Source organism: Protopterus annectens, chromosome 13.part0 (assembly GCF_019279795.1).
Source record: "Protopterus annectens isolate FY-2018-M chromosome 13.part0, PAN1.0, whole genome shotgun sequence".
NCBI lineage: Eukaryota > Metazoa > Chordata > Ceratodontiformes > Protopteridae > Protopterus > Protopterus annectens.
The window spans coordinates 992,388,260-992,400,549 of NC_056747.1; the positions used below are offsets into that span (position 1 = coordinate 992,388,260).

A 12,290-nucleotide genomic window follows, 5' to 3' on the forward strand; every position below is an offset into this window, starting at 1 on the left:
CCTCATTTAAAATTAATTTGCACACCATGGCGTACATACTAAATAAGACATAACTACTTTTTTTTCACTCAATGCTGATAATACTGACAATATAAAACACAGACAAAGAACAAGTTCCCAAGACATATATAGTGACATATAAAGGGAAATGCAGGACATATCTGGTATTGCTTTTAAGTGCTGAAGGAAAATATAACTGAATATTTGCAAAAATATTTGCATGCAGGGATTCATTGCGAGAACACTGAGTTATGGCCCTGAACCCTATACCTCAATAAGCAGTGCTGCTCATTGAGAAAGTTGTTAGAATACTGAGATTTTCATTAGCTGTTATATTCTGTGTAAAGATAATTATGTATTTTAATATCAGATGATTTTAAGTGATTAGTTTTATCACCAAAAAATTCAAATGGCACTTCTGTAAGTGATACAGGTACATTTCAAGGAACAGAGAGTGTGAAGACACATACTGGATATAACATATTGGTACTACAAATGCCCCTGTATTTATTTCTTCCATGCATGAGAATAATTGTAATTACAGCAAATTGTTTACAACATTATTAACGTACACAAAGATAAACACATAAAGGTTTGTCAGACTGTAGAAGTGTTTGGTAATTGTTAAGATAACTAAATATTAGTAATGAGATTCTTTACAATGAGCTGATGGGTGTTTGGTTTTCACATTTCAAATTTGTTGAAAAATATACAGCTTTTTGTTGATAACACAAAATGTGTGCCTAAGGCATTGGGCATTTCCTTATGTACATATCGGTTGTGAATTTTGGATAGCATTATGAAAAAAAAAAAGCCCCACACCTTTAGGAACAAACCAATGGAAAGCATTATAGTCCAGTTTGCTCACATGTTATTTGTCAAAGTAAAGTATCCCAAAGATCCTGACCACACCTTCTTATACAGAAAATAAGGAGGCTCAGAAACTCATACTGCACATTTGTTTCACGATTTGTCTTTGCATGTATCCAGAGTTCTTTCTGTACATACTTGCCAGTTTTTGTCAGTGAAAACATGTCAGTCCAGTATGCAGTGTCAAGGCAGTCTGGATCTATCAGAGGTCCGGGTAGTGTACGGATCTCTCAGTTTTCCTCTCCATCTGCCCCTGTTGTCCGCAAAGCTTACAGTGTGTATGGGTTAGGAACAGGTGGCCGAACTCTTGCTTCAGCCCCAGCGTATGGTGGCAACGTAATATCATCATCCTTTACTAGTTTGGGGTCTGCAGCAGGTGGTTTGGGTGGAGGCTATGGGGCTGGTTCAGGCTATGGTAATTTTGCTGCAGCCTTGAGTGGGGTAGCAGATGGTGGTTTTCTTGGTGGAAATGAAAAAGTAACCATGCAAAACCTGAATGACCGTCTGGCTTCCTATATGGATAAAGTGCGCAACCTAGAGAATGCAAACTTCGAACTGGAGAAAAATATCAAAGATCGTTACTTGAAGCAATCTCAGGGAGGAGAAGGGACAGGCCGTGACTACAGTCAATATGAAAAGACAATTGATGACCTGAGGGATAAGGTAAGATTTGCTCTATGATGAGGTGACTGGCTAACTTTTGGTAGTTCTCTATAATGGAAAACTCTTTAATGTCATTATATTGCAATTTCTCAGTGCAAAGCATTATAACTGCAGTATTTATTTTATCTGTAGTCCCTCTGCTAATGCAAGGAACAAGACTTTAATTGCAAATCCACATATAATTAATTATGATGTTAACCATATGCAAATTGACTTATTTGTGATTGTCCTGGTCTTGTTCTTCTGTATTAATGGAAGTTCTCTAGCCATTTGCTGAGACATGGCTTCTGCAAATGTATATAAAAGATGTCAAACAATTCCTAAGAGAGAAGAGGTCATTCTACATTTGATAAAGTTGTGAATGGAAATCCTTACTTTGTGTAGCAGCTGAAAGGTAATTCTTAAATGAATATATCAGTTATGAAAAACAAACTTTTTGAGGCATAGCGTTACATCTCAGTTTTTTTTTTTTTTAAGAAGCACCTTCCTATGTTTTCTTGACAGTTTCTTTTTAAATTGTGTGGCTTGATCTCACGGGACTCTATTCATAGTGTGTGAAGAAAAAAGTAATCTGTTTATGAAAAGAATAAAAGAGCCATTTTGTTTAGGGCTATTGCACTTCTGAACTGGAATTCTATCTGTCTAAGTCATATGAAACCTGCCTTTGCCATCATATTGTTGGAACACCTTTTGCATTTTTGATGATCACACCAGTATCACAGTAGTTGCACATAGTGATGCCTTCCACAGCTAGCATTGTTTGGCATCCAGTTCAGCAGGTTCACACATGGTATAGGCATTGCTCAATCAAATCATACTTGTCTGTTTAACTCAACAGCAGTTTTAATGCAAACATACAAAACAAACATACATACATATGATTTCAGGGGGTTAGGAGGTATTGGTGTAACCACTCTATTAGAATGTTCTAGCTACAACCCTGGAATCTTTATTTTACTAAAATATATTACTGCATTTTCCTTTTTGTCATATGATTTTTTTATTCATTTTTCCTTACATAGCAAAAATTATATTTGATACTGCTTTTGCTTAAAGCATAACACGACTGTGACTAATTTATCAGCAGATATTTACTTTCCTATTTATATCTTGTATGCGCATGCATTAATATAGTCCTTTGTAAAAAAAAAAAAGTTCTGCCTTGTATGGATAACTTTGTCAATAAACAGTAAACAAATAAGTAAACTGACAATGCATATCTTCAGTAGAGTATCACCCTATTCCTAGGCATAGCACAGAATTTAGACTAACAGGTTTTAAAATAATCATCTGCTGACTTATGAAATGCTGTTTTTCAGGAGATGATGTACTAAAATCCAGAGCAAACACATATATGATTTCAGTGCGTACTCCGCTCCTCTAAGCAGTGATGCAGGATGTAATCTCTTAACATCCGGGAGTCTGTGTTGCTTGTTGACTCTCTGGTCTGAACATTATATAAATGAAAGTAGACTTGAAAAGGATAGTAGATAATAATTCCTCAGGTGAAATATGCAGTGTACCACCAAAATCAGACAAATAGCAGTGTGTGCGTGTGTGTGTGCGTGTGTGTGTGTGTGTGTGTGTGTGTGTGTGTGTGTGTGTGTGTGTGTGTGTGTGTGTGTGTGTGTGTGTGTGTTTTGTTAAGGACAGCTACATAAACCGCTTACCTTAAAATACATCCCAAAAGCTTGCTGTGGCTTGAATCACAATTTAGCAGTTTACTGTATGTGGCCATATGGAGATAAAATAATAGGAGACCTTATCTGCTGAATATATACCTCTCAAATGTCCCGATTTTCTCAGAATGTCCAGATTCTTGCTTCATATTTTTGGTTTGTTCCTCATAAAAGTTGTGGTTTTCTGAGAAATCCTTGAGGATTGAAGTTACTAATTAATGATAGACATTTGAGTTTCAGCCTCCATATCCCTCAGAAAATGTATGCTAATGAGAAATTTGTTATTCCAGCAACTTTGTAAGATTATTAGGACAGTATTTATAGCTTCATAGGTAAGTACTTGCTGACTTTGCAAGTCATGGTAAGCCTAGCCAATATTCCCTTTTTGTGCTTGAAGTAACCGATCCTATTTGGTTATAGATTGGGCTTACCCATCCTATGGTCAATAATTATATATTACCCTTATTGAGAATAAATGGCATCATACCGTAGATAATTTGAGGTGTTCCCCCATGCATGGAATAAAACATTTAGGAGCTGTTTCTGTCCATTAGTAGTACAGGAGGTAGTCTTCGTGTAAATTTTATGTTTCTTATCCATAGATCTAAGTTGTGCTTGAATATGAATAGGATTTAACTTTGTTTTATGTGGATGGGGAGTCTGTTCCACAACAGCAGTATCCTCTGAGAGGTACATCTGTCCATACAAACTGTTCTGTTGATGTTACAAAAGAGGTTTAGATCCCTAGACCAAGTATTTCTGATGCCATTTGACTTGCTTATGTACAGTAAATCCATCAATAATGGGTTGGAGGATGCCTTGTATGCCAGTAACAGGACACCTCTTAGCCATCTGTAGGATACCAAAGACAGGGCTTTGAGTCAGTCCATGTAGGACATGTTGTTTAGGTCTCGTATCCTTTTAGTAAGTTATCTTTGTGGTTGTTGCAGTTGTTGCATGCGTCTGGACAGATATATGCCAAAGGGAGCATTATATTCAATGACTGGTCTAATGAAGGCTAAGTAAAGGGGGGCAATGACATTCCTAGGTTGAGAAACAGTCCCTTTGTTTACAAGCTGTGCAATATAGAAAGACTTTCTTACAATTAACTCATGTTGGTCAAAAGTTAGGTCACTGTCCACATAAGTTCCCAAATCCTGCACAGCTGGGTCAGCTCTTAAGGACATATTGTCAATGTGGTAGTGTCCTTGCGTAGATAGAATAATACTTGAATCTAGCTTGACATACTTGACATGATTTTAACAGCACTTATTTATTTGGACCAAACCTTCTGCAGGATGGCCAAGTCATTTGTGGATTCATTTAACATCTGTAACTGATTTGGGGCCATATTCTGCCCATTATTTTTGGCCTTCTCCAGATTTCTTGAGCTAAGAAGTTGAGCGGTGTGGCTCAGCAGCACTGGAAAGAATGCATGAATGGATTTAATCTATTTCTTTTACATTTTACATACATGGACTTGCTGTTTCTTTTTAACTATAGTAGCACTTCAACATAAACAAAAGCATTAAATTCTGAAATATTAAAAATATAACCTCTTTTATGAAGGACGATATAAAAAATTAAAACAGAAACTATAGAACAGCTATTACAGAATAGTGTATAAACCTCTATATATTAGAGCTTGTCTGTGTTCCATGCAATATGGACTTAAGTTTATATCTTTCAAGGTTTTTGTAAATATGATTCTGCATGTTGTGTATTAAAATATTTTCTAGAAGAAAAAACATTCAATATTTGGAGCTTATAAATGTACAAGAAAAAGATGTCACTATGCAGTCTTATGTTTAGCATACATCCTTCTTTTCTTTCATGATACCCTAGGTACAAATTTTTTGCAACAAAAGACAGGATTTCACAGTAAATCAAAACAAAGAATGAGTAACCATCCACACTTGTATTTAATGGACTATGAAGTTCTGGGCCTACAAGGTTAAGAATCATATTCAAGTGTGGGAATCATTTGGACAGAGTAAAAGTTATGGGACCACATATTTTATTTCAATACTAGCTCATTTTATGGGGAGAAGAAATTATGCTGTAAGGCACATTGCATATTGATGTGATTAAGGCTAATATGGAGAGACCAGATGAATCAACATGATATATCCAGAATTATTTCCTCTGTCATTGTTTTGAAATATATGCACATTTAATCAGTCTATAAGGCTGTAATATATGGTCATTATCCTTTAGCAGATAATTAGAAATACATCCAGAACAGAAAGATTCATACCTATCAAGTGTACCTCATTTAGAGGAATGTTCCTCATTTGGAGTCTGAAAAGGTTCATGTTCCTCGAACTTCCACATTGACAGGGTCTGTCGCACATTTAGTGTTAGCAGTATTTTAATTGATATCAATGGTAAATAGAACTGAATCATATTATTTCATTAAAAGGGGTTCCTATTAGAACACCAAAAGCTTAAAATAGCAAACGACCTAAAGGTCGGAAATGCCAGATCTCGATCTGCTTTTTGTGAGATCGTGGTACAGGGAGGACTGATATATTTTGCACAGCCCCCCACAATAGCGTGTTCAAGGTCCTGCATTTCCGACCTTTAGGTCATTCGTGTTTTTGGATTTTCATTTATGTAATAATGACCCCATTAAAAGACCTCTTCTATAAGTACAAATATCACATTTTAGCCATCCTATGAGTTTCCTAGAGGAAGTTGTTAGTAAGCCATTCGTAAGTATTCCACATTTTACCCATTTGTTCCACATTATCAGCGGCAGTGTTCCTCATTTTGGAGTTGGAATGTTGAGAGCTATGGAGGGATTTATTTAACATCTCACAATAAAATGGGTAGAAGGAACAATGTTAATATTTAGTCTGGACAGAAACCAAACCTTTCACAACACAAACTTTATTATGAGTTTCCTGAGTACTTTTTTAATTACAAAATTTGACACAAATCTCAATTATAAATTACTCAGATATTGAAGAGGAAAGATGGTGTATTCTTTTATTTCTCTGTAAATGTTCCATATTGTATCATATGTAAAACAGTGACACAATGTGTTAAGAGTGGCACAAGTTAAAATGTCAGTCAAAAAATTTTGAAGAGCAGTTCTGTGGTGTGGACTGTACTAAGACATGGTACCAGCCAATTACCTTTTTTATTTGCTTTTTATGCCTTTTGCCTCCATGTCTACTGGCATTCAAACCTTCCCAGTTAGACTTGAGTTCACTGTTCAGAGCTGCACAGGGTGGCATCATATAGGCAGCCATGGGGGGATCACTTGTGTTCTCATCAGTATCTCAGAAATTAGGACATTTTTTATTTGGCCTAACCCCTCACATAGGTATAGGGACATGTGACTCATATCAGAACAAGAAGCAAAACTCATTCCACTATGGAAGTGACACTCCAATGCTACTGCAGGATGAAGGCTGCTGCCACTCAACAACCCGTGTCACATGGACTCCCCAGAGTCACATGCTTGCCTCCTTCCTCCAAAGGACTGCTACAACCCATGACCAGTGCTGCCCCTCCCCCTTAGAATGGACATGGCCTTTCACCCTGTCAGCTGTCCCAAGTGCCTAAGCCACTAATCAGCCTTGGGTCACCTGGGCCGTAGTCAGGGCTTTATCTGTCTTTACCACCTGGCTGGTTGCCAATGACTCATCTTTGTTAAAAAATCATTCTGACCACAATTAAGTACATATGTATTGTAATTTCTACTGTAAACAGTAGTGTTTATGCCCTTTTTGATATTGTTATCAGTCACATGGACACCATTCATACCTTCATCAGTGCATTGAACATGTGAGACATTTATAATAACTTAAATCCTGAAATGATAAAGTTATGTTTCCCATCAATCATAAGCATCCAGAGATGTTAATTTCCTGTTCTGTTCCATACTCCAGAGAGCACTTCTAGAATATTATGTGTCACTTAGGAGACTCCATAAGGAAAAGGATTTGAACCATCTATTAAGCATACACAACAACATCATGATCATCATAAGAGGGATGGAATGAGAGGAGTGCAACCTGCATATTGAACGAATTAACTTCTTCCTATTCATTAGACACTGACAGAGAAATAGATTGGACATAATATTAGTTCACAAGATGCTATATGGGAAAAGTGAAGGGAAGGAGCTGTGGTACAAGAAAGAAGATGGGCCCATCATATACATAAGGAGGGCACTGACCTGCACATTCATGAGCAATTTTTTTTAACAGCAAAGGAAAGTGATGGACCCTTGATATGGGGTGCGTGCATTGGAGGTGAATTGAAAATCCATGTGGTCTTTTAGAAAGACATGGGGCAAGTGGAGGGGACTTGTTAGCACCAGGTGACAAGATGTGGCAACTACATATTAGTTGCATCCATATAGCAGACTTGCTGGACGATTATATAAAGTAATGTAAAATGACATTTTGCTAATGAATGTGTAAGTGCTTACCCTCATTCCTTGAAACATCTTTTTATTTCAGATCCAGAATGCAAACATGGAAATTGCCAGCATTATGCTTGGTTTTGATAATGCTAAACTGGCTGCTGAAGACTTCAAATCCAAGTAAGTAGCATTGCAGTTACAGTCCAAACACAGGTTCAGGCACCTAGGTGGTGAGACATTTCCCTGTGGTACATTTGACTGGGGACACATGGCTGAAGTGACATTCAGCTGCAGAGAAATATGGCTGTTTGCAAATTCCCTGTGGGCAAAGAGAAGCATACACTGCCATGCCCACAGCTTTAATAACCAAATGCACAGGGGGAAAACAATGTCCATGGTCCCCAGAGGAACATGAGACAGCAGGCAATATGGCAGGCATCAGCAGCAGGCTGGCCAGAGGGCATGTCAGTGGCAGTAAAAATGCAATGCAGAATGGGCAGTGCCTTTATAATTGGAGTGTGTGGACCACTACCCCCTTCACAGTGTCTAGGGAACATTACCTAAAATGCATACTGGAGCATAAATGTGACTATAGTAGCCTGCAGGATTTCCTCCATGCTGTAGCACACTTATACATGTTGTAGTTATACAAGTATGTACTGTACACGGAGCACAACACTTATTACTTCTTCTGCTGCCATGCATTTGGCTATTAAAGCTGTGAGCATGGCAGTGTGTGCTTCTCTTTGCCCACAGGTAATTTGCAAACAGCCATATTTCTCTGCAGCTGAATGTCACTTCAGCCATGTTTCCCCAGTCAAATGAACTACAGGGGAAATGTCTTGCTGCCTAGGTGCCTGAACCCCCTTCACCACTTCCTCCTTACTTACTCTTCTTTCCCTGTCCAACCTGCTGCTCTGAACAGTTTAAGTTGCATTTTTATTTAGGTATTTCATCAGTAGCTGAAGTCTGTCCTCCTGTGATCTAAAGATATGCGTTGGTGTGATATATTCCCAATGTTAATAACCATTTATTCGGCAATGGTGTGTTTGGACGGGTTCAGGCATTCAGGCAGAAATTAATTAACAAATTTATACATACATAAACAGCAGTTTAGTTATATGATGCAGAATCTTCAAATATATAAAATATACAAATGTGGCAAAAGAATATAAACTTGAGCATGTCTAATTTAAAAAGCATTCTTGTATACAGTCATTATTTATGCTACACAACTTTACAGAATCACATTCATTGGAAAAAGTGGATGTAGTCTATTCACCATACAGCTCAAGTGTCCAAATTTTCATAGAATGACAGATCTCTGACTCATATTTTGATCCTCATTACGTGTGGTTTTCTGTCAGATCATTAAGGACTGCAATGACTAAATACTGATGCGTATTTCAGTTTCAGACTTCATATCCTTTAGAAATTGTTGTTAATGCAAAACCTGTTATTCTAGCAACAGCCTATATTTATAAGAACAAGATTTAAAATCTCTCCTTGATTTTGCCCCTGCGTTATTTTTGTCTTCGTTCAGATTTTTTGGGGAAAGACTTTGTTAGTTATATGTGCCAGATGAGTGAAGCGTTTTGTAGTCTAGGGATCAGAATACACTAAACAGCTATTCTGGTTGCATTACATATACGTACTAAGAAGTATTTTAAACTTTAATTAAGATGATGAGATAGCTTATAGTTATTACTGAATACATATTTGTCATAACTAGTGTGGAGTAAGTGGCATATAACACAGAAGACCTTTTCATTTTGGCAGGTTTGAGGTTGAACAAACTATGAGAAATAACGTTGAAGGAGATATAAATGGTATGCGTAAACTCCTGGATGAACTAACCCTGTGCAGGGCTGATCTAGAGTTAAAAATTGAAAGTCTCAAAGAAGAACTTGCTTATATGACTAAGAGCCATGAAGAGGTAAGCAGAACAACACAGACAATTATAATGTGCTAAGATGACTGAATAGAATAAACACAAAGATTTTAATTTGCTACAAAATGACAAATTATATTTAATGTTCAAAAGGCTTCATAACTCTATGATATTTTTACATGGTATCATATCTTCTAAATATTTCCTTCTTTCTTTGCAGACCTCTCTGTGTCCTGATGTTTATAGTGTACAGTCACTTACTCAGATCATACAAGTTTGTGTTACAGTTGATTGAGGTCCAACAGATTACAGTGCCAGTTGCTCAAGTTACGATTGTTGGATTCACATACTTAAGTACAGTTATAGTAATTGTTAATGTTTAGCGTGTTGCTAGAATTTTAGAGTTGGTGAAGAAAGAATAAGATGGGTATCACACAGTCTGTGATTACTCTTTCTTCAGAGCCCAAAGAATGAGGAAAATGTATTTGGGTGGCACCAGACATCCAGACCCTCTGCAAAAACTCTTATTTTTTTATATTTCATTAGCTTATATTATAATAAGCTTAAATGCATGTTTTATGAGTATGTGTATACATTAGCTTCCGATGCCCAGGGTATTTTGATTTGAGATCTGAAGTATCAAGGTGATACACAGGATACAATACTTTTACAGCACCAACAGTCCAGCTAAATGGGCAGAATCTGGAGCATGGAGATGGGGTAGTAACCAGGTCATAAAAGATGGTTATATATGTGGTTCACTCAAAAGAAACTTCTATGGAACCCAAAACAACAAAAGCTAATGTTTGAACGAGAGAAGGGTAAAAAATTCAGCTGCATCTGTTTTTTGCATGGGTAAGCCTCCCTGTGCACCCAACACAGGGGTGCCAAGCCTAGTGCACAACCACCTGAAATTATACATGCTAGCACCATAGATGCATCAACCCAAAGAAGAGAGAACTCTCCCAAAAGAAAAGAACTACTGACTTCACAAATTTAGAAATTGCACTGGCATTGATTTTCTATGGAAAACAGCAACTGATGTTCATTCCTCGGTGTGTTCTTCTTTGGGAAGTTGATGCTCAGAGAATTCAATTTTGAGTGCCCAAAGATATAACTTAAAAGAAAGCTGTATCGGTGGGTTTCCCACTAGATGTTTTTTTTTTTTTTTTTTTTTGCAAATTCAAGGAAACATCAAATGCTTCTGCAAATAATTTTAAGTTAGAGGACAAAGAAGGAAGAAACATAAGACAATGCTTATTAAAAAGAATATTCCGAAACATGTCAGCTCATGTATCATGAAAACTGCAGATTAATTTAAACTGAAAATAAAAACTCACACAAAGTGTACAAGTGAGGGATGCACAGAGCCATTAAAAGAACATAAATAGACACAGTATTACAGTAGCCATGATAGGGGCTATGAAAATAAGTAAACAGTGCAAGAAAGCAACAAGGTGAGCAGGACTTGCTAGGATGTACAACAAGGTAACACCAGTAGAAATAAAAAGCTGCCATCCTTATGGACAGATACATAACAAAACCCCATCTGCACCAGTGTGTGTGTACAATTAACATCAGTCTTTGTAAAGAGATAGGGAAATAATCTAGAGGCTGGACATCAACAACCAAATTAGTGCAAATGACTGCAACACACCATGCAGTATGGGACATGCAAGATGTTAACCTAGCATTAATGTGAGGCTTACAACTTTGCTGTTATTAGAATGTGACTTGCCATAGCTGTGGGGCATGAGTAATATTGAAGATGGCTCTTCGGTATCATCCCATGTGAATCATGCAACTCAGCATGTCTTTATACTCAGATATGCTAACAGACTGGATACTTTCACCATTGAAGTGAAAAGTGTTTTCTCTCTAATTTATGTAATCATCTGTAGCGACATTTGATTACTTAGAGGTTGCCTTATTCCTCACTTACATCTTTTAGCATAACTTCTGCAGCTTTTAACACTCCAAGTTCAGGACTACTGCTTTATTCAAGCATAATCTGTACTGGAATCTAGCCTTTCATTTAAATTCTTTGACTTACGACAATGGTACTCACCAAATTTTCATTTTCTGAAGGAATGTGAATGCATTTCAATTTAGGAGAAATAAAAATGCATCCATTCCTGCCATAAATATCATGTTATTTAAAAAAACTACAAAATGACTGTCTTAATAGCCTAGCCAATGAACAATCAAGACAATTCATAAACCAGTTTCTTAATCATAAATGATCAAAAATAAAAGCATTCTTGCTGGGTGTCTTCAGGGACTTGGGTACTCTTCACCACCTCACCACTTTGTGGCTAAACCTAAACCTAGCCTAGTCCTTGACCCAACCTTACCTTAGAAAAACCTCTTTTAATAACTGTCACTACATAAGACACTCATACTCACCATATACAGCAGCACAAATTCATAATATTCTAACCCTAACCTGCAAATACTCACAAATGGACAGACAGACAGACAGATGCACACACAAACATGTGTACCCTCTAATGCTGAAAGTTTTGACATTAGAATACCATATTCACACTTACATTATTCAGAAGCAGACAATATTCCTTATTTCACCATTGATAACATAAAATCTCAATGAATTTCCCAGCACCGTAACCATTAACTCTGTCATTGAGTTGTCAGTTTATTACCCACAAACAACTAAGTTAGCTTTCCACCATTGAACGCAGCAAAATAAAAAAAAATAAAAAATATTTTTGCAGGTGTAATACCTCCTGCAACTGCACATTGCTGCAACTTTAACTTTTAAATATACTAACTTCATGATTGCCATAGG

At 36.9% G+C, this 12,290-nt stretch overlaps 1 protein-coding gene across 2 annotated transcripts in view; it reads left to right on the top strand.

Annotated features, from left to right (window-relative positions):
* The first annotated feature begins 946 nt into the window (after positions 1–946).
* Positions 947–12,290, top strand: part of LOC122788038 (keratin, type I cytoskeletal 19-like) — a 69,749-nt gene continuing 58,405 nt past the window's right edge. Inside the window, exons 1-3 of one of the 2 annotated variants that reach the window (XM_044054958.1) lie at positions 947–1,533; positions 7,688–7,770; positions 9,370–9,526. In XM_044054958.1, coding sequence (XP_043910893.1) covers positions 1,033–1,533; positions 7,688–7,770; positions 9,370–9,526 — 741 coding nt within the window. In that variant the 5' untranslated portion in view covers positions 947–1,032. The remainder of the gene's footprint in view (positions 1,534–7,687; positions 7,771–9,369; positions 9,527–12,290) is intronic. The other variant, XM_044054959.1, reaches the window with a different exon arrangement.